Below are 19,690 nucleotides of genomic sequence, written 5' to 3'. Positions count from 1 at the left end.
CTCCACGAGCCCACAGACCTGGCTTTGCCCTCTCATCTCATTCCGTACCAACACCTTGTCTAGTAGGTGCTCATTTCACTTCTCCAACGAAGGGATCATACACTGAGAGGGGAGGCCCAGGTCCCTACTTGGAACACTGGACGGGCAAATTCATTTCTTCCTGCCTCAGTTTCACCATTTGTAAAGGAAGTGGTTGGTTATGCCTACCCTTTCCCTCTCCCCAGGCATAGGTTCAAATCAAAAGAGAAGGATGTGAACACGCTTGCAAAGCAGAGCAGTAAGTCAATAGCGAGCGCTAATATGCCGTGCTTTCGGGTGCCCTTTTTCCGCACAGACAACCCGCCCGCCGCCCCATTTTCTAGCTCCCCCGCCCGGGTGACCCACAACCCCAGCTGCGGGCGGCCGCCGCCCCCGTCCCGCCCCGCGAGCCCGCGTCTGGGCACGCCCGCCCGCTCCTGGCTGGCGCCCGCCCGCCTCCACCAACAGCAGTAGCGGCGGCGGCAGCAGCAGCAGCACCCTCAAACAGCAACAGCAGGAGCAGCACCCTCCGCAGCGCCAGCACCCTCAGCAGCAGCAGAAGCAGCAGCAGCAGCAAGAGGAAGGGGAGGCGCCGAGGGAGGGGTCCTCGGCCGCCGCGGGAGGCCGCATCGCCGTCCCGTCACGGCGTCGGCGCGGCCGGGACCAAACCCGGAAGTGGCCGAGCCCGCGCGCCCGCCCGTCCCGCTGCCGCCGCCGCCACCGCCCCGCACTCCGGAGAGCGCGGGAGCCGCGCAGGCAGACGGAGCGCGCCCGGCCGAGCGGGCCATGGCCGCGGGGGCCGCCGCCGCAGGTGGTGGCGCGCGGTGAGGCGAGCGCGGCGCCCCCTCCGGGGCGGATGGAACGCGGCTCGGCGGGCGGGCAGTGCCGGCGTCCGCGGCTGGAATGGTGCTGGCGGCGGCGGTCGGTGCCTGCGTTCTGAAGCCCGAGAGGAGCCACAATGGAGACGCCGCCGCTGCCTCCCGCGTGAGTGAGCGGGCGGGCGGGCGGGCGGGCTGTGCGGCTGCGGATAAGCGCGCCGCTGCGGCGCGTGCCGCCGGCCACGGGCGCTGCTCGGGCACGGCCGCCCGGTGCCCGCCGGCGGAAGACGCCCGGAGCCGCCGGGGAGCGGACGCTGGGGGCGGCGGGAGGTGGGAGCTGCGGGGCGTGACGAGGTGCGGTTCCCGCAGTCCTGAGGCGGACGCGGGCGGAAACTCAGCCTGGCCAGGCAGTGACTTAGAACCCTGGATAGTATCTAGGGAAGGGGCTTCCCCATCCCAGGGGAATAGAAGATTCCGGCTGGGCTGGGCTTGGGGACTCTGCCCGTCCTGTGTGCGCCTCCCTGGAACGCTTGGGCTGCTGGTGCCTAGCTTGCCAACCCCTTTCTAAGGGATGGAGATATGCTGCACGGGAGTCCGTTGAAAAAAAGGGAACTGGAAAGTACCAGACACCGGTGTCTAAATGAATTGACCTTAGATTGCTTGCTTCTTCGAATTTCTAGCAAAATTAATATCTGAAGAGCTTTTACATCACTCTAAATGAGCCACGGCTGTTCAGGGCATGTGACCTCTTTTACCTGGCACTGCAGAAAATTGTATCCAGAAACCAGAGCATCTTCTGTTTCCTTGGTACCCTAGGCAAATTAGTAGTGTAGCTACCTGCCAGGCACAGGTGTCTTCTTCCTTGGTACCCAAATACATTCAAGATACCTGCAGCGAAACTACTTTCCAGAAATAATAACAGTTGAACAATTACGTGGAAGATACTGAAGAATTGCATTATTCAGTCCAGTATATATTTTTTGAAAGTATTTGGTAAAAGTGGACTATAAATCCCCAGGAGTTTTGAAAATTTCCATTTTGATTTGCCTTCCTTAGTTTAACCTTTATCAGGGAACAAGAGCCCCTTGAATCTGACTTTTCAAACCGTAAGCAAACCTCATTCTGAGATCAGTGTACCTTTTCACGAGAGCTTATTCATGGAGCCTTATCGTTTTTCACTTAGATTTGGCCAGCTTCACTCCATGGCAGTTGTACCGCACCAGCCTCTTGTGGTTATTTGGCAGAATTCCAGCCAAAATATGGGTATTTGGCCTGGACTGAATAATTTTTTGATGTCCAGCCCTTTTAAGGAGAGCTGGAACTATAAGATCCTGGAACTGTAATTTCTAAAAGTGCCTTACAGAATTTTTAGCTTGAGTGGAACAGGTCATGGGGATCTAAGGAGTAGATGATAAAACTGATGAATTGACCCTTCCTGGCCAGTAGAAGCAAGGGCTCAGTGGCTTCGTGATCACTTAGCTTTGAGGGCTTTGTGATCGGGTCATGTTCTTTAGCAGGTTTGGGAAGGCTCCTAAACCCTAGGAAATATGATGGTGGATTGTTAGCATCAGCAGCATGAATATAGCACCAGCACATGGGTTCTGTCCAGGCTTAGAGACAATTAAGGCAGGAAATGGTCCTTGTATGTAGATAGCACATAGTATATGGAATATATCATGTAGGCATGTTATCTATACTAAGCCTGTTCCCTTTATATCAGTTTCCTGCAGTCCCCTTTTACTTTTGGAGCAGAGGGAACTACAGGAAAGAACAAGGGGCTCTTAGAATGCAGGTGGAAAAAGGGTGTGGACAAAAAGCAGCCTCTGGAGGGAGGGACTAGAGATGTGGAAAATGATTTAAATAGAAATAATTGAAAATGAAATGGACGTGTGCATGGAAATAGTGATAAACTGAATCTAGGACAGATCAATTAATCATAATTTTGGTATCCAGCACAATTCTCTGGTATTGAGACTCCATCAATAATGCTGGAACAATGACAGGCTGAGATGTAATGGAAAACAAGGAATGTCAGCAGGGATGAAAGATTTGTTAAAACTTCTTTTAATGAGGGGTGGCTAAAGTTGGTGAGACTTCTTGATTGTTGATATTCATTTAATACTAAATACAAATGCGGTTTATTTTCATTCGGCCCATCTAAAATTAACCCTCATTCCAGATTTTGTTAGAATCAGAAATAGGTTCCCTTCCTGCCCCTTGGCCTATTTGCCTTCACTCCCATTAGCTTACTTTTTCCTTCCACACTAAATCATAGGTGCTGTATTTGAGGATTGCAGACAGTGTCTTTGGGAAGGAGCTTTATTGGGCCTCACTGGGCTTGAGTTGGGTAGATGGAGGCAGTCAAAGTTATTGGGAGGGCTCAGCTTCTTGTAAGGTTAGATTTTTAACCTGAGCTTTAAGGCAAGGAAAGATGTTTGATGTGGACTTAAAATGCCTTGGGTGATGTGGTTGGAAGCAGGAGCTCAGATCCTCTTTGGGTGAGTGTCTGTTTATTAACTCATTAATTCTGCGAATATTTGAATGCCTGTCTCTGCCTGCCACTGTGGAGGAGCTTATGCTCGTCCTTCTCTTGTGATAGCCAGTTTTGCACTGTTTTCAGATCCCACCTTGCTGCCCTTCAGCCTGTTAGCACATTGTCTTGGAGGGGTAGGATGACTGCCCAGGTTCTCTAGTTCCTTTGGGATGGGATGGGCTCATTGAAATTAGGTTTTGATCTACTACTCTTTCCACTCTTTCACTCTTTGCCTCCAAGTTCTCCTCATCCTTTTTGATTCTCATATTGTCACTGGGCTTCATATCTCTCTGCCTGTTGTTTTTTGGATCTTATATGTGACGTTTAGATTCTCTTGTGTTTAGGAGTCTGGGTGATATTAAGATGATGGGACATTTGCCTCTGATTGAATCTGAAGGTGTGTAACTAAAAATTAGATGTAGGTTAGTATAGGAATTTTGGGTGGTAAACTGAGACGCGCAGCCCTGACCTCAGGAATGTTTTGCATATTCTAGCTTTTATAGTTATTTTTGTGAAAGATTTTCATAATTATGAAATTGAGGGAAGGCTGAGGTATAGGGTGGCATGCATCCCTTTGACCACCTCTCACTGAACAGTGTTTTGGTCCTTGTTTTCTTAATGGCTCTGGTTTACATGTTGGCTTTCTCTTTACAAGCCTTACATCTTTGCTTTTCCTTCACAGAGCTCAGCAAACATGTCTCACATACAACCATATCTTGGATCAGCGATTCCACATCACTGGAGACTCTTGGCATCAGAGTTGTTCAAGCGTAGGCAGACAGACATCTTCTTGACCGTGTTCATAGGGATTTAGGCAGCAGAAGATTGGTTGAATCAGAGCAGAGGTTTTCAGAATTTTGGATTTCACTGACCTTTAAAGTTAAAAAAAATAAATAAATAAAATGAGGTCCAACACAGAACTGCTAACTTATTTTTTTGCTTAGTAGAAAAAAAAATTGATGAAATAATAGTTACCAGCTATCACCATTTTTTTGTAAAAGAAAGGACAGTTTAGTGTCCCTTTCCAAATACAAAGAAGGACATAATCTCAGACTTAAAAGGATAGTCTTTAAATTGTATTAATTTAGTTTTATGGAAACTTGCTATATTTTCCTTATTTTGTCACAGATCAATAAAAAGTTTACTGGAGCCGGCTTTTGTGATCCACCGGACCAGATGACCTTTAATGTTCTTTCTAATTTTAAGATTGAGTTACTGTGAATTTGGAACCTTGACGCAGGTTACCCCAGTATTCAATTGGTTTGTCTTACAGCACACTGGAATGTATTCTTGGTTTTGTTTAAGTAGACATGAATGTAAATTGGGCATCTGTCAGATGATAGGTGAATCTCCTCAGTGACAGACAAAGATGTTTAAAATATGTAGGAGTAATAATGGCTGACAAGGTAATGTTGAAAGAAGACATGGATCACTGTGTGTTGAAAGAAGTGTTATGTAAGGAAAATTCTGAGGTGTGTTTGGGAACTTGAGAAGTGGATTCTGGAAATAGGTAACATTGATGCAGTAGTCTTAAATTTTTCTGATGCTGGGAAATCATTCCTCCCTCTCCCACTAAATAGCCCCAAACCTCTTGTTTCTATAATACACACAGTAGGCATTCGATAAATATCAGTAAGCCTGCTTTCTTGAAGGTGACTGCAAATTTACTCATCTGTGGCTGTAATGGAGCTGCACTAGAAGTGTTTATGAAAACAGTTGAACTTCCTTAAGACCAGGAAGAAGGTTCTTTTCAGGTGATACAGAGAATGAAAATTGCTTTTCAGATGCTCTTCTATAGAATTCTTCCAAATTCTAAATATTGTGTACTATTTATAATAAGGGAGATAAGGTTTTTCATTCATATTTATTGGGTGCTTACTATGACCAGACTTTGGGAATATCTCAGAAAACAAAGTCTTTTTCATTGTGGTTGAAACTGATAGCAAACAAATATTTAATACAATTACCGTAGTGCTAGGGTCAGTATACTTTGTGTGTTATGTGCTTTACTGTTTTACATTTCAGACGGTTGGCATTTGCTGAAGTATTTTTTTGACCAGTTCTTTTCACTGATCCTGCCTTGAAAATAAGCCCTTGCTTTCTATGACACTGCTTTTTCTTGGTTCCCTCCCGTAGGTTTTAGGTTGCTAAATGTGATTTACTTTATTACTTTATCTCATTTAATCTTGTGAACATGAGATTATGTTGGTGTAGGTTCTTATCTTTTTTCAGACGGTAAATTCCTTTTCGAAGGTTATCAAGTAGGAGGAGAAGTTGGGACTCTCTCACTGATCACTGTTTTCTGTCTTAGATGGCTTTTCTTCTGTTACGGTTCATTGGCAGTGTCTGCTCCTCACAGATGCAGGTTTTGGCCAGTTCTTTTTAATAACTATTGATCACTAAGTTGTGGCTCCATCTGTGTCTTAAGCCTAGGCTCTAGATCTGTGCCTCAGTCTTGAATTTTCAACTTCTTATAGAACTTCTCTGCTCTTAGCTTACACATCAGATTCAGCATGTCTAAAACTGAGTTTGTAACCTTTGTTCTCAAACTGATTTCCCTTTATAACATCTGCACATAATCAATGGAATAATCATCCTTTTGGTCCCAGATACCCAAAGCCTTGGCATGGTCTTTGATTTCTCTCTCTCTTTTTTTCTCTCTCTCTCTCATCATCCTCCACACTTATCAACTTCTGGAAACTGTATACTCATGGTTTCAAGTGTCCATTCTGACTCCTTCTATCCTGAACAGATTTCATCCCTTGATACCTGCATTTTTCTTTTACCTTTTCTCCTGTTGAACTCTATGTGTTGTTTCCTCACCTTTCAATCCACTTACTATTTTGACCCCAACATCTTAGAGTCACATCAAGTGACTTACCAAACCAGTTATCTCAAGCAGATAGATGGTCAGAGTCCTCGATCATTTTGTCCTAATCTTATAGTATGTTCAAAAGTGTTATGTGCTTTGACCTCCTAGAGTAAACTCTGCCTTATCACGAGTGAGGAATCCCCAGCCTTTTCCCAGCCTGTCCCCAGTTAAAACAACTTGGAATTCTTCCAAAGCCCACTTGGAACCCTCTCTTCCTTCACAAAGTCTTCCCTATTTACCCTAATTCATTCCAGCTGCTCTTTGCATTCCTATAGTGTCGGTAGCCCATTATTTTGCACCTGTGTGCTGACTTGTGCCATTCCCTGGTGGTTTCAGATGTGCCTCCCCAGTTAGATGGTAACTGGAGAAGTTTCTTGCGTTCAGCCTCCTTCATCTCCCCCATTCTGCTTATGTTAGGGTATGCAGTCAGCATCTAGGCAGTGCTTATCTACTTGATTTATTAACACTGGTGGTTGCGTGGAGTATTGCTAATAATTTTTAATTGAATGTCACAATTAAAAAGGAGGAAGGCCAGTCAAATCCATAAAAATATATCTCTATATTCAGTTCAACTCCTAACCTCAACATTTTTCTTCTTAACTCTGTGTTTACATTCATACAGTATTTAATGCTTGTACAGCTCCCTGAGGCAAGTAGGTGAGGTGTTATTATCTTTGACTTTCCTATTACATTTCGTATTAGACATATTTGTGGAATAACAACACCTTATTTTATAAGTAAACAGTCTAAAGGCCAGAGAGGCCAAGTGACTACACCCAAGGTCACTTGGTTAGTATTTGGCATCGTTAGGAATACCATTCAGGTCTTCCAGCTGATTCTGGTCCTCTTCTAGTGTGTTTTCATCCGAGTGTTAGAAAATGTAGCCTAGTCAACTGAATTGTGAAATCAAATTGCTGCCCTCTCTTACTAGCCAAGTGCTGGTAATACTAGGGAAAGTGGCAAAAGAAAGGCCAGAAAAAAGAGTTGATAAAAGACACGGAAGTGTTTGAAATGGATCATCAACCTCTTTCTCCCTATTTTAGCACGTCACAAATATCCCACTCTGAGAGCGCTTTGTTAACTGTTTGTTTATAACAAATTCTTTAAAATAAGATTGATCTTGCATAAGACATGCTTTTTACCCTGGTCCCTTTCCTGGTAATAGTCACTGCCAGGGACAAAAAGTGCCTGATTGTGCTGTTTGTCATGTAGGTGGGAGGGAAAGAGGGAGAGCAAGCTGAGTTGAACTGAAGCAGAGCTTTTTACAGCTCTATTGTTCTACTATCAGAGAGCAATTATATTCCAACTTCCATCAACCTCTCCACTTCAGACATCCCAACCACATCCTCCTGCCAGTGCTTCTCCGCACACTGAACATAAAGCCACATGACTAAATCCCAGGGGGAGAGTAGTGGGTCCGGGGTGTGTGTGAGATCTCCCTCTGTCCTCCAATAGGTTCAGTGCTCTCCCTTAATTGCTAATCCATTTTAGGAAAATTGGGCATTTCCAGCTTTTCCAGCTCAGAGAAATCTGAAACATAACTTTTGGCAATATATGTGCTATACTGATGTATTCAGTGGCATTACCTTTTATTCTGTCACCATGCAAAGTTATTACAATATTATTGACTATATTTCCTATGCTGTACTTTTCATCCTTGTGCCTTATTTTATAACTGGAAGTTGGTACCTCTTAATCCCCTTCACCTGTTTCTCTCACTCCCCAAACCTCCTCACTAGCAACCACCAGATTGTACTCTCTATATTTATGAGTCTTTTTCTCTTTTTTTTTTGTTTGTTTGTTTATATTGCACATATAAGTGAAATCATGTGGCATTTGTCTTTGTCTGACTTTTTTCAATTAGCACAGTACCCTTTAGGTTCATCCATGTCATCACAAATGGCAAGATTTCAGTGGCATCATTATGATGTCTTGTAAGGTGTTCTGTGACTGGAGAGCAGGGATTTTGTTTTGTCTCACAAGATGCTTTATATTCAGTTCTATAGGTCTTCATACTGAAGGTACAATCCAAATTCTTACATGTAAATAGATATAGACACTAACTTTTTTAAAGCTATATTTATTTGGTAATAGGACCATATGTCTGTAGATGATAGTTAGTCTGCTGGCTCTATACCTAATGAAAGTTTGAATTCCAAACAGTTGAAGAGAATCTGCAGAGCATGTCTCTTTGTCTTTAGCTAATTGCAAAAACTGAAGCCACAACTCTTCCACAAACCAAATCCTGTTTCCAGTGGAGAAAGCCCTCTATTTTTACAACCTTTAAATACTACGGTGGTTATTTGGGTGAGATGAAGGATGTGAGACTATTTTCTTGGGAAACTGTAGAGTGACATAACATACTAGTTAAAATATCGGCCTTCTGATATCTTGGACTTGCAAACTGGAGCGTTGTTAGTATAATCAGCTTCTGAGTGGAAGTTTAGTTAGGGAAGACAGCACAGAAAATAGAAGAGATATTATAAAGTAATGGAGAAACTTCAGAGCCGTAGAGCATGGATGGTGACTGAAAACAACAGCTGCTGATGTGAACTTGGCAGAAGTTTGTGAGTAATGGTGGGTGACTCATTGTGAGCAAGGGAGTCTTACAGCCTTTGAGGTGAACAGGCAGAGGGGAGAGCTGAGATGGTGGCCACCCAGGGGCTAAGTATTTGTGTCCTACATGTGAAAATGTCTGGTCCCCTGTTAAATTTTGCAGCTGCATCATTCACATGAGTTACAGCATTGTTTCTACCAGAAAACCCTAAAAACACGAACAACTCATATGTTCTAAAGTGTTTGTTCTCAATCTGAGATGATTGTCCCGGGGTGGGAGGGAAGTGGGTGGTGGGACATATTACATCACTTTTTTTGTTTTGTTTTGTTTTGAAATTATACATAGCTGCCTTTCACCCCTGCTCCTGGAGATGCTGTCATTCAGATATACCTAGTCCTATAAAAAGGGCTTGCCCAAATCTTCATGGGAAAAAGGATGGTTGAGTGCAGTTTGAAAAATTGTTTGGCTCATTGATTTTTAAAAATCAATAATTAAAAAAATTTTTTAAAATTTATTTTTGAGAGAGAGAGTAAGAGAGAGCACACACACGCAGGGAAGGGGCAGAGAGAGAGGGACACACAGAATCCGAAGCAGGCTCCAGGCTCTGAGCTGTTAGTACAGAGCCTGACACGGGGCTCAAACTCACGAACCGTGAGATCATGACCTGAGCCCAAGTTGGATGCTTAACCAACTGAGCCACCCGGACGCTCCTAAAATTTTTTCTGAAGTTTATTTATTTTGAGAGAGAGAGAGAGAGAGTGAGAGAGAGAGAGAGAGAGCATGAGTGAGGAAGGGGCAGAGACAGTGGGAGAGAGAGAATCCCCAAGCTGACAGCACTGAGCTCAACATGGGGCCCCATCTCACGAACCATGAGATCATGACCTGAGCCAAAATCAGGAGTTGGACACTTAACCGACTGAGCCACCCAGGTACTCCTTGCTTCTCATCCTTCTGACCCCTGCCATTAGGAATCACTCTGCCAGAACAAGTAATGTATATCTAAAGAAACTATGCCTCATTTCTAAGATGGCCACAGAATTCTTGCAGTAGGTTTAAACCTTTGCTTATGGATATTGACTCTTTGAGGGAGACAGCCCTGTGAGAGACTTTATTTTCTTCTTCTCTGAGAATTCATTTATGTCACTAGTGTGTTTTGGGGCAGAGTTAGAGTTACCTAGTTACCTGGTCTGAGAAGCCAACCTTACCCACAGCTGGAAATTTACACAAGAGTCAGTCATTGAAGGAAGACTCAAAGATTCTTATAAAACATAGCTGTGTATTGGGATCTAGACCCTTGGAAACCTCAACTATGTTGAGTATGTTTTGATAGCAGTAAGCTATTGGAAAGTTTTAAGACTGGTTGCGAGTTAGAATTGGGGAAAGACTTAAAATGAAAGAACTTTGAAAAAGTATCTCTTCTAGATAATTAAAAGAAGACAGGTCTCAGAATGAGGAGCTTCTCTGGAAAAGGCTACCTCCCTGCTTCAGAGGGAAGCAGGGAGAAGGTTTAACTGCACTTACTGGTATACCTGAAAGGGTCAACCTTCACCTCCCACTTAGCTGCTTCCTATTGTATGTTCATTTTCCACATCTGTAGTTTTAGGCATGATGTATCATTTTGTTACTCAGTTCTGCTTCTGAGTGAGAGACTGTCTAACACAAAACCATATAGGAAATGGAAAATTATGGAAAGGACTTCAGTGTTGAAAATGTAGCCCTGTGCAGCAGGGTGCTGTATTTGTAAGTAGCTCTCAGTACAGAGAACACTTAAAAAAAAAAGTCAGTGTTATTTCTTACTTATTCCTTTAAGCCTTTGAATAAAGTCTTTTCTTTGTAGAGTTTATGGAGTACATTAGAAAAAGCAGGAGCTGAACATAGCTTTAAGAATGCACCTATATAGATATTGATTGCTGTATGGTAGTTTTAAAAGAAATTTTTTTTTTAATGTTTATTTTTGAGAGAGAGTGTGAGCGGGGGAGGGGCAGAGAGAGAGTAAGACACAGAATCTGAAGCAGGCTCTGAGCAGGGGCTTGAACCCATGAACTGCAAGATCATGACCTGAGCCAAAGTCAGAGGCTCAACCAACTGAGCCACCCAGGCGCCCCATGTATGGTAGCTGTTTTAAAGTTAATTCTCTAATGCAGGCAGTTTTAATTCATAATTTCTTAAGCAAATATAAACACTCTTGGCTCTTAAATAATGGTATTCTTTCTAGGACTGAGTTGCTTTCACTTCCATTCTGAGCATTGAAAAGCCCTTCTGTGATAGTTTTGTCAGTCCTCAATATTATATTTCCCTTTTGTTATAGACTCTTAAGTTATTAAACTAGAAGCTAATGTAAAACTTCTTAAGTTGCTATACATGTGGATGTTCAGTGTTATGTGGTCAGAAAGTTTGCATAGGTTGAATATATCTATATAATTTCCCTTTCTTCCTACTGTTTTCTTTATGAAAGGGTGGTGGGGAATAGCATGAGAATACGTCTTAAACTATAAAATGCTTCCCAGTCCCCTCCACCAGATCTGAATGTTCTTTCATCTTTGTCTCCTAGACTTACTAGCTCTTTTTCTCAGGCCAAGCATAACTCATCCCTCTACACACACACACACACACACACACACACACACACACACACACACACACGAGGATGTACTATCCTATTCTCCCATTCCAGCTGTGGGCTCACCTCCAGGAGGCAGGGTCTTGTACTCATTTGCTTTTAGGCCCCCCCTTTAAAAACTCTCAAGTGATAGGGACACATGACTTATCTCCACTTCTGGTATGCATACCCTTGAAGAATCAGATGCCTCAATTAGTGTTGAATGGAGGACTGAGCAAAGATAGCATCTGTGGTTAATGGTAGAGGTTACATTAATGTTTGAGTGCTTGAGTTCCATTGCTTCGTGTACCTTCTATGTGTACGTTTCTACCCAGGTAAAGTTTTCTCTCCAACTCTAGACTCTAATATGCCAATTTTACATCTTCATTTGGATGTCTGATATTTTAAAACCGACATATGTGAAGGCTAAGCTCTTGATCTTCCTACCCCCAAACTGGTTCCACCTGCAGCCTTCCCCATCTCAATGGAAACTCAGTCCTTCCAGTTGCTCAAACCAAAAAATTGGGAGTCATCCTGATTTTCTTTGATGCACCACGTGCATTTCGTCAACAAATCTTGTTGGCACTACCTTTAAAATATACCCAGAACCCAGCGACTTCTCATCACTGCTCCTACCTCCACTGCTACTACCGTGCTCTGAGCCTCTGGCATCTCCTACTGAATCACTCTTCTAAATAGTTTACACTCTTTTATCTTTGCCCACATTGACTGTTCTCACCCAGCAGCCAAAGTGATCCTATTGAAAATGTAACTTGGATGGTGTCATTCTTCTGTGATGCCTCCCTATTCACTCAGGGTAAAAGCCAAAGTCCTTACAGTGTCCCACAGGTCCTACATGATCTGCACTCCCCTCTGCCCCCCTAGCCCCAGCCCTGGCCTCACCATTCCTGGAACACACCAGGCACATGTAGGCCTTGGCTCTAGCTCTTCATTCCTTCTGGACCTTCTCTCACCTCCCAGTCTTGGTTCAGATCTCACTTCTCAGTTGGGCTATTGATGACCTGATGACCCTGTTGACTAGTGCAAGTTGTATCACTCCGTCCTCTCGATTCTTTTTACCCTGCCTTTGTTCTTATATCCGTAGCTCTTATTTTATGATGTGCTGCCTGTTTTACTGATTTGTTCTGCGTATTGTCTCCTCCCCATCGCCCCTGCTAGACTCCAAGCTCTGTGAGGGTAGGAGTCTTTTTTTTGTTCACTGTTCACCAGTATTCCAAGTGCCTAGAATGGTGTTTGGTACATAATTGGCACTCAAAAAATGTTTGCTGAGTGAATTCCTAAGAGGTAATACTTTAAAAATAAATGATCCTTTCAGAATGGGTCAGGAAAGGAAGAGGTATGAAGAGAAATATGGCAATAAATAATGATGTTTGCCTGTTGTCCTTTGTGTGATATATATGCAAGTATGACTTCTTTAGGCTTAATTTGGTATCCTGATTTTTTTCTTTAATAGCTTTATTGAGGTATAATTTACATGCCATAAAATTCACCTATTACAGTTGTACAATTCAGTGATTTTTTAGTACATTTCTAGAGTTGTGCAACTATCTTCTCAGAAAGTTCCCTTGTGTCCATTAGTAGTTAATCCCCACTCCCTGCCATGGTACCCTGATTTTATTTGTTAATTTTTTTGCTCCCAAGTCTCAAAAGAGTAGTTTATACAGCAATACTAATACAGCCCGTGCTCTTAAAAATTATGTTTAAATATGAAGTTAAATATCATTGCTTAATGTAGGAAATGGTATTGAACATTAGTGAAAAGAATGGGCTCAAAGAGTCAGACTGACTTTGCTCTTACCCAGCTCTACTATTTAGTTACCTAAATTGTTTTTTGCCTTCATCTTTTCATCTGTTAAATGGGGATGGTAATAGTAATGAGCTCACAGAGTTGTTGTGAAGATTAAGCAAATAATACAAGTAAACAACTTAGCACAGTGGCTGCTGAATAGTAAATACTCAATAAACTTTAGCTAACAGGATTAATCTCTTGTTACAAGAGTAGGTCTGAAATATATGGGGTAAATAAATAACCTGGCAGGTAGAGAGCAAAATTCAAATCAGAGTCTAAGTTTTTGAAGTTTGTATAAAATATGGTCCTGTTCCTGTCTTGGTTTGTAAATAATGTATGACTACAGCAGATTGTTAAAAGCATGTTAATTTCCAACAGAGATCATTTCTCAGCATTTTTATTTCAAAGTATCTGCTGAACCACTTTTACTGAATTGTCTGTGCTCCTTTGTGATAGAGCTTTGACACCATGGAGGTGATTACCCACTTTTTTGTTGCAATCGTAGTGACCATCAGAAAGTGCTCTGAATTGTGTCTTGATCTTACATTGGGATATACTGCAAGACTTCCTCTAAATGAATTTGAGAGATTTGCTGTATCTCTTATAGCCTAATAAGCCAGAACTAAATTATTTTTAATAAGATCTTTTCTGTTTTTTTTCTTTTATGTACAGATGCACAAAGCAGGGTCATCAGAAGCCTCTCGATTCAAAAGATGATAATACTGAAAAACACTGCCCAGTGACAGTGAATCCTTGGCATATGAAGAAAGCTTTCAAAGTCATGAATGAATTAAGAAGGTATTATTACATTAATATTCATGTAACATGGGTCTCTTCCCTTTATTTTGTAGTTGTTTCTAGTGAATATGCTCTTCATGCCTCATTGGTTCTTTATTTGATATAGAGAACATTAAAAGCTTTTTCTACGGGTTTTTTTTTTTTTAATCAGAAGCATGAATAGTATAAGGCTGGTCTCCAATATGTAGCAACTAGCCACATGTGGTTAATCTGAATTAAGATGTTCTGTAAGTAGAAAATACAAAGTGGATTTCCAAGATTTAGTACAAAAAAGAATGTACAATGTTTTATTAATAACTTTTAAGAATATTGGTTACATTTAAAAATGATAATATATGGGATATTTTGGGTTAAATAGAATATATTAGTGAAATTATTTTCACTTGTTTCTTTTTTTAATGTGATTACTAGAAAATTATGAATTGCATTATATTTTATATTACATATATATCCCATAGTTCTGTTGGATGGCTTGGTGTAGGGTTTCTCACTTATCACAAAGAATATGGAAAGAAAACTGTAAGGGAAAAATGTGATACTTTGGTGGTGGTGGTGGTAGTAATTCTGAGGACTGGTGACCTGCCCATTGTTAACGTTATTCTTAAGTATGTTAAAGGTCACTGATATTAAAGAAGTGACTTTAAAAGTTGATTGGAAAATGAATAGTTTTTTTTTTTTTTTAATTAAAAGACTAATGTGTGTATTAATCTTGGTTTAGTTTTCTTAGCCCTTTGTGAAAGTATTTTTTTCCGCATTGTTCTCTTTGTGAAAGTACATATATTTAAAAGTTTGGGCTAAAAAGAAGGGAGTGACTTAAACTGTCCTTCAATCTCTATGTGCTATGTCTTCGTAAAAGTCCACCCTTTAGGCCCATCATTTCTTTGTTTTTTCTTTACGTAAAGATTCAATAAATATTTATCTGTTGGGTGCTGGAGATACAATGGTGAGCATGAGACACATAGCTTATGGTTGAATGCAGGGAGCAGGCATTAATCAGAGGATTACACACATAATTTACTGTAAATTTTAATGGCAGTAAGTGCTATGAAGGAGGGCTGCCTGGTGCTGTGAAGGTTGATAACAGTGGTCAGGAAACGCTTCCTGACCTGATAGAAATATTTGTGCTGAGAACTAAAGCAAAACAGAGGTAAGGAAATGAAGGCAGGATGGGGGTGGGAGAGGTTAGAAAACTGTTCCATGCACAGGGAATGGCAGTGCCCAAGTCTGGTGGTGGGACAGAGCTGGCCTCATTGGAGGAAATGAGGGGCAGCTGGAGCACAAATGTCAAGGGGGTCATGGCAAGAGAGGAGCCTGAGTGGGCAGGTGGGGCCCAGCATACTCTGGGCCTTACACATTTCAGTCTTGTTGTCATGGGAGGAAGCCACTGGAGAGTGTTCAGCAGGGTAGTGACATGATCAGATTTGTACTTTGAAAAGAACATACTTGCTGCTAGGTGGAGAGTGGAGTGGAGAGGGACAAGGAAGTTAAATCGACTATAACATACTTGATTTGCTTCCTAGTCCAGCTCTGATAGTATTTCTAATGTTTTCATTTAGTCTTTGGGAAAATATGTAGTGGGATAATCCAGCAGGTCCGGATGTGCTGTTCTAGTTTTTTAATCCCGTTTTAACAGTAGTTACTGAATGTAAACTGCAGTGGTTACTAAATGGAACTGAAAAGTAAGAAAAATAGTCTAGTCATTAAATTTTTTTTTTTTAATGTTTATTTTTGAGAGAGAGAGAGACAGAGTATGAGTGGGGAAGGTGCAGAGAGAGACAGAGACCCAGAATCTGAAGCAGGCTCCAGGCTCTGAGCTGTCAGCACAGGGCTCAGACTCACAAACCACGAGATCATAACCTGAGCTGAAGTTGGACGCTTAACCGACTAAGCCACCCAGGTGACCCTAGTCTGGTCATTTTAAGACTGAGATTTTTAATGGCTCTTCTTTTTCTTTGAAAAGTCTAGAAAGACTGACTTTTTCCTGTTCACATTTCCTCTCCCACCCCCTTCTGTGGGAGCGCCATAACCATGGCCTTCCACTGGTGTGAGTAGGGCCTCTGTTGACCTAGGCATGACTCACTAAACTTCAGGGAAGGTGACACCTTCCCCTGAGGTGGATGACCCCGGTTTAGGGACACACTCTGGACTTGGGCGAACTGTTTTACTTCTTTGAGGCTTAACTATAAAATGAAAGGAGGAGACAGGATGGAATGTGAGGTTCATTGCTGCTCTGACTTCTCTGAGTCTGTGAGATTTTTTCCTGCTTACATGCACAGCACTGGTGTCCTTGCTTCATCCTGGGTTTATTTTGCTCTAGCCTTCATGTACCTATGCGTCCCGTTTTGGGTGTGAACTATATGGCTGTGAAACAGCGTCTTACTCTTTGTGTCCTACCGTATCAGGAACCAACGTGTCACCAGGCTGGTAGTTGATGCTGATTTTCAGAACAAAGAACGACTTTTAAATAGCCAGAGGGTGTTCGCTGCCAGCTCTATATCCAGGATTGTTTTAATAAACTCACTAACTGATATTGTTTTTTTTTGTTTGTTTTTTTTTAATAAACTCTCTTTGGGATTCATCAGAACCCTTTTGTTTTGTTTGTTTTAAATATCATTCACTTCTGGGGCACCTGGGTGGCTCAGTTGGTTGAGCGTCTGACTTTGGCTCAGGTCGTGATTTCACGGCTCGTGAATTCCAGCCCCGCATTGGGTTCTGAGCCTGGAGCCTGCTTCATATTCTGGGTCTCTCTTCCTCTCTGCCGCTCTCCTGCTCATGCTCTCTCTCTGTCTCTCAAAAATAAAAATAAACATTAAACATTTTTTAAAATATCATTCACTTCTCTCTTAACCCTTATGGCCCATTTGAGTAATTAAAAAAAAAAATCTTGGAGGAAGCCTGTTCTTTAAACAGCTGAAAATCTTTAATTTCCTGCCATTGCATCAACTTCCTGCTGCCAGGAAGAGGTAGCTGAGAGTGGTTTCCTGACTTCTGGGAAGAGAGAACTTCCTTGTTCTTATTGCTCTGCTCTTGGGCCCTTGCCTTTAACTGGTAGAGTAACAGCCATACACTAGAGAGCGTTTTTATGAATGTTTGACTGATGGAAGTGATATTTTAGGAGTAAAAGTCACTTTTTTTTTCTAGTCATGGTTGTTGTAAGGTGTGGTTGGGGGAGTTGGAGTGAGCGGGCAAGAGCTTTGTAAAGTTTAAGTTTGAGAATTAATATAGTTTATAGAAAAAGAATGTGACATTTTCTTTAAACTAGTTTTTTGTTTTTGTTTTCTTTTTTAGACAGGAGGCCCAGATATAGCTCCATGTCCCAGCCCAATATGAGCTTGAATAGCTTAAAATTACTTGGCTTAAAAACCCTGCAGTTACTTGTAAACAGTGTATTCTACAAGTGTTTGTAAGCAGCTGGTTCTCCTTTGAAATCTGCTAGCATGCGCGGCTGTGCGGGAGCCAGAAACAGCATCAGACTTGGCCCATGCCCTGCGAATGTCTAGATTGCTATAGGAGATGTCTAGAGGAGAGGATGAGGTGGGGGAACAGTGCATGCTGAAGAGGATTTTCACAGGAGAAATCCACAGCAGCCCAAAGAAGAGGTTTCTGCTGGACCTGATCGCGGGCAGTAGGATTCATACAAAGGACAGGAGAGGAAAGGCAGTTCCTGGCCTGGATGACAGCATGAGCTATGGGGGGGATAAACATAACTTGTTGGATAAAGTGAATCAAGAGTTCGTGCTGGGGAGTCTGTGCAGAAAAGGTTAGGAAGCGGGAGAAGGACTGAATTGTGCAGGCTTAAATAGCGTGATGAATTTGGACTTAATCCTGTGGGCACTGGGAATCAGTGAAGGTTTTTGAAAAAGGGAGCAGCGTTGTAAGATGAATGGTGTTGGAGGCACAACCTGGCAGTGTAGTGAAAGGACGGGTCTTTTTAGCAACGCATCTCTGGCAGAAAATTCAGCTCTTTCAACTTCCCAAGCTTGAATTGTTGGGGGTAGGAATTTTTCAGGATAGTGACATTTTCAAAATCAAAGCAATAGATCTAATTATGTGTAAAACACTGTATTGAGTCTGTAGAGAAGACAAGCAGACTAAATCTCAGACATAGGTTTTATTGAGAACATTATGCTATGTGCTTTTTGAGGTGGCCCCAAAAAGGAAATGTCAAGAGATAGCTTTTTGCCTTTACGTTAAACACACACACACACACACACACACACACACACACACACACACACACAAAACTTCTGTTTTGTAGGTTATGGGATAAGAGTATCTGAGCTTTAAAAATTTCAGTGACAGTTAGGGCCAACCTGTTGCTTGTTTAGAAGGAAGAGAATTTTGATCCTTAAGATATATTAAGGAGTTGAAAGTTTTTAGTAAGGATAAATCATTTGAAGCAGTTCAAGTGCTCCTCTATATATCATACCTAAGTCATAAATATTTAGTAGGTCAGTTATAACAGCAGTTTTTACCTTCCCAAGTATAATTTAATCAAAAAAGCCTGAAGCTGTCTTTTAAAGGAGTGCCTATTGTATTTTTCCTCCAGGACATTTAGACCTTGTGGATCCAGATCACCAGTAGGACTAAGTTATCTATTGTGCATCTATGAAAAATTGGAGTTGTGGCTCTTTGGTTATTTATACTCGGTTGCTTAGATGGCAAGTGAATTAAAGAACAAACAAGTGAATCTCCCTTTCTCTTCACAGCTTTATTTCACTGTTTTTATTTTTATTTTTTTAATGTTTATTCTTGAGAGAGAGAGACAGACAGACAGACAGGCAGACAGTGCAAGCGGGGGAGCTCAAACTCATGAACTGTGAGATCATGACCTGAGCCAAAGTCAAATGCTTAACTGACTGAGCTACCCAGGCACTCCTTTATGTGACTGTTTTTAAAAGAGATTTCAGGAAGTTACATACGATGTGAGTTTTTTTATTGCTCGAACATATATTTTTTTCTGTAGTAAAACATTGCCAGGTTCTTTTGTTTTCATGTTATACTAGAGTAGGATGTAAAACATTCCTTGAAAGATAGAGCAGTTGGGTAGAGCCCCAAATCAAATAGACTTGTTTATTTAGAAATTTTAAGATACAGTTTGAAACTTCTAGTCTCACTTTAACTGGTAATCTTCTGCAGTGTTTCTTAAGCACATGTGATTAATCTCTTTTTAAGTGGTGTTTATTGAGCATGGACAGGATCATTGAACATTTCAAAGAATACCAATAGTGGATAGTAATAAATGAGTTTACTGACCCAACTCCTTTCTTTTCCCTTTCTTTATGTTGTTGAATACCTACTGGCTTCAGAGTTCGCTTTTACTATGCCTGTTAAATCAGAAAATCAGAAGATCTTACTCTGGCTTTTTTCTTTAAATTACTATAGCTAAGAGTAGCTCATGATTTATTTCACCAATTAAAAAATACTTTGTAATGAGGAAGTTTCCTTTGTATGCATCCTACACTTTCTACCACAGAGGCTTTTCATCTGCATATTCAGAAACTCATCTGTGCATTACTCTTCCAGCCCCTACCCCCCGAAATCCTTCACCTTCCTCATTTCTCTGTTCTCCCCACCAGCCTTTCTCTGTCCCTAATCTCTTCCTTCATTTTATTTCTAATTATTCTTTTCATCTTCTCTCAACTGTGACCAAGTGTTCTTGCAGGTCCTCAAATCTGGAGATGT

At 41.7% G+C, this 19,690-nt stretch overlaps 1 protein-coding gene across 5 annotated transcripts in view; it reads left to right on the top strand.

Moving 5' to 3' along the window:
* The first annotated feature begins 835 nt into the window (after positions 1–835).
* The window catches only part of KLHL2 (kelch like family member 2), a 116,595-nt gene continuing 97,740 nt past the window's right edge, over positions 836–19,690 (top strand). For all 5 annotated transcript variants that reach the window (XM_027068521.2, XM_027068497.2, XM_027068510.2 and 2 more), the window contains exons 1-2: positions 836–1,002; positions 13,880–14,005. In XM_027068521.2, coding sequence (XP_026924322.1) covers positions 977–1,002; positions 13,880–14,005 — 152 coding nt within the window. In that variant the 5' untranslated portion in view covers positions 836–976. The remainder of the gene's footprint in view (positions 1,003–13,879; positions 14,006–19,690) is intronic.

Source organism: Acinonyx jubatus, chromosome B1, assembly GCF_027475565.1.
Source record: "Acinonyx jubatus isolate Ajub_Pintada_27869175 chromosome B1, VMU_Ajub_asm_v1.0, whole genome shotgun sequence".
Classification (NCBI taxonomy): domain Eukaryota; kingdom Metazoa; phylum Chordata; class Mammalia; order Carnivora; family Felidae; genus Acinonyx; species Acinonyx jubatus.
This window is presented reverse-complemented; position numbering and strand designations above follow the sequence as displayed.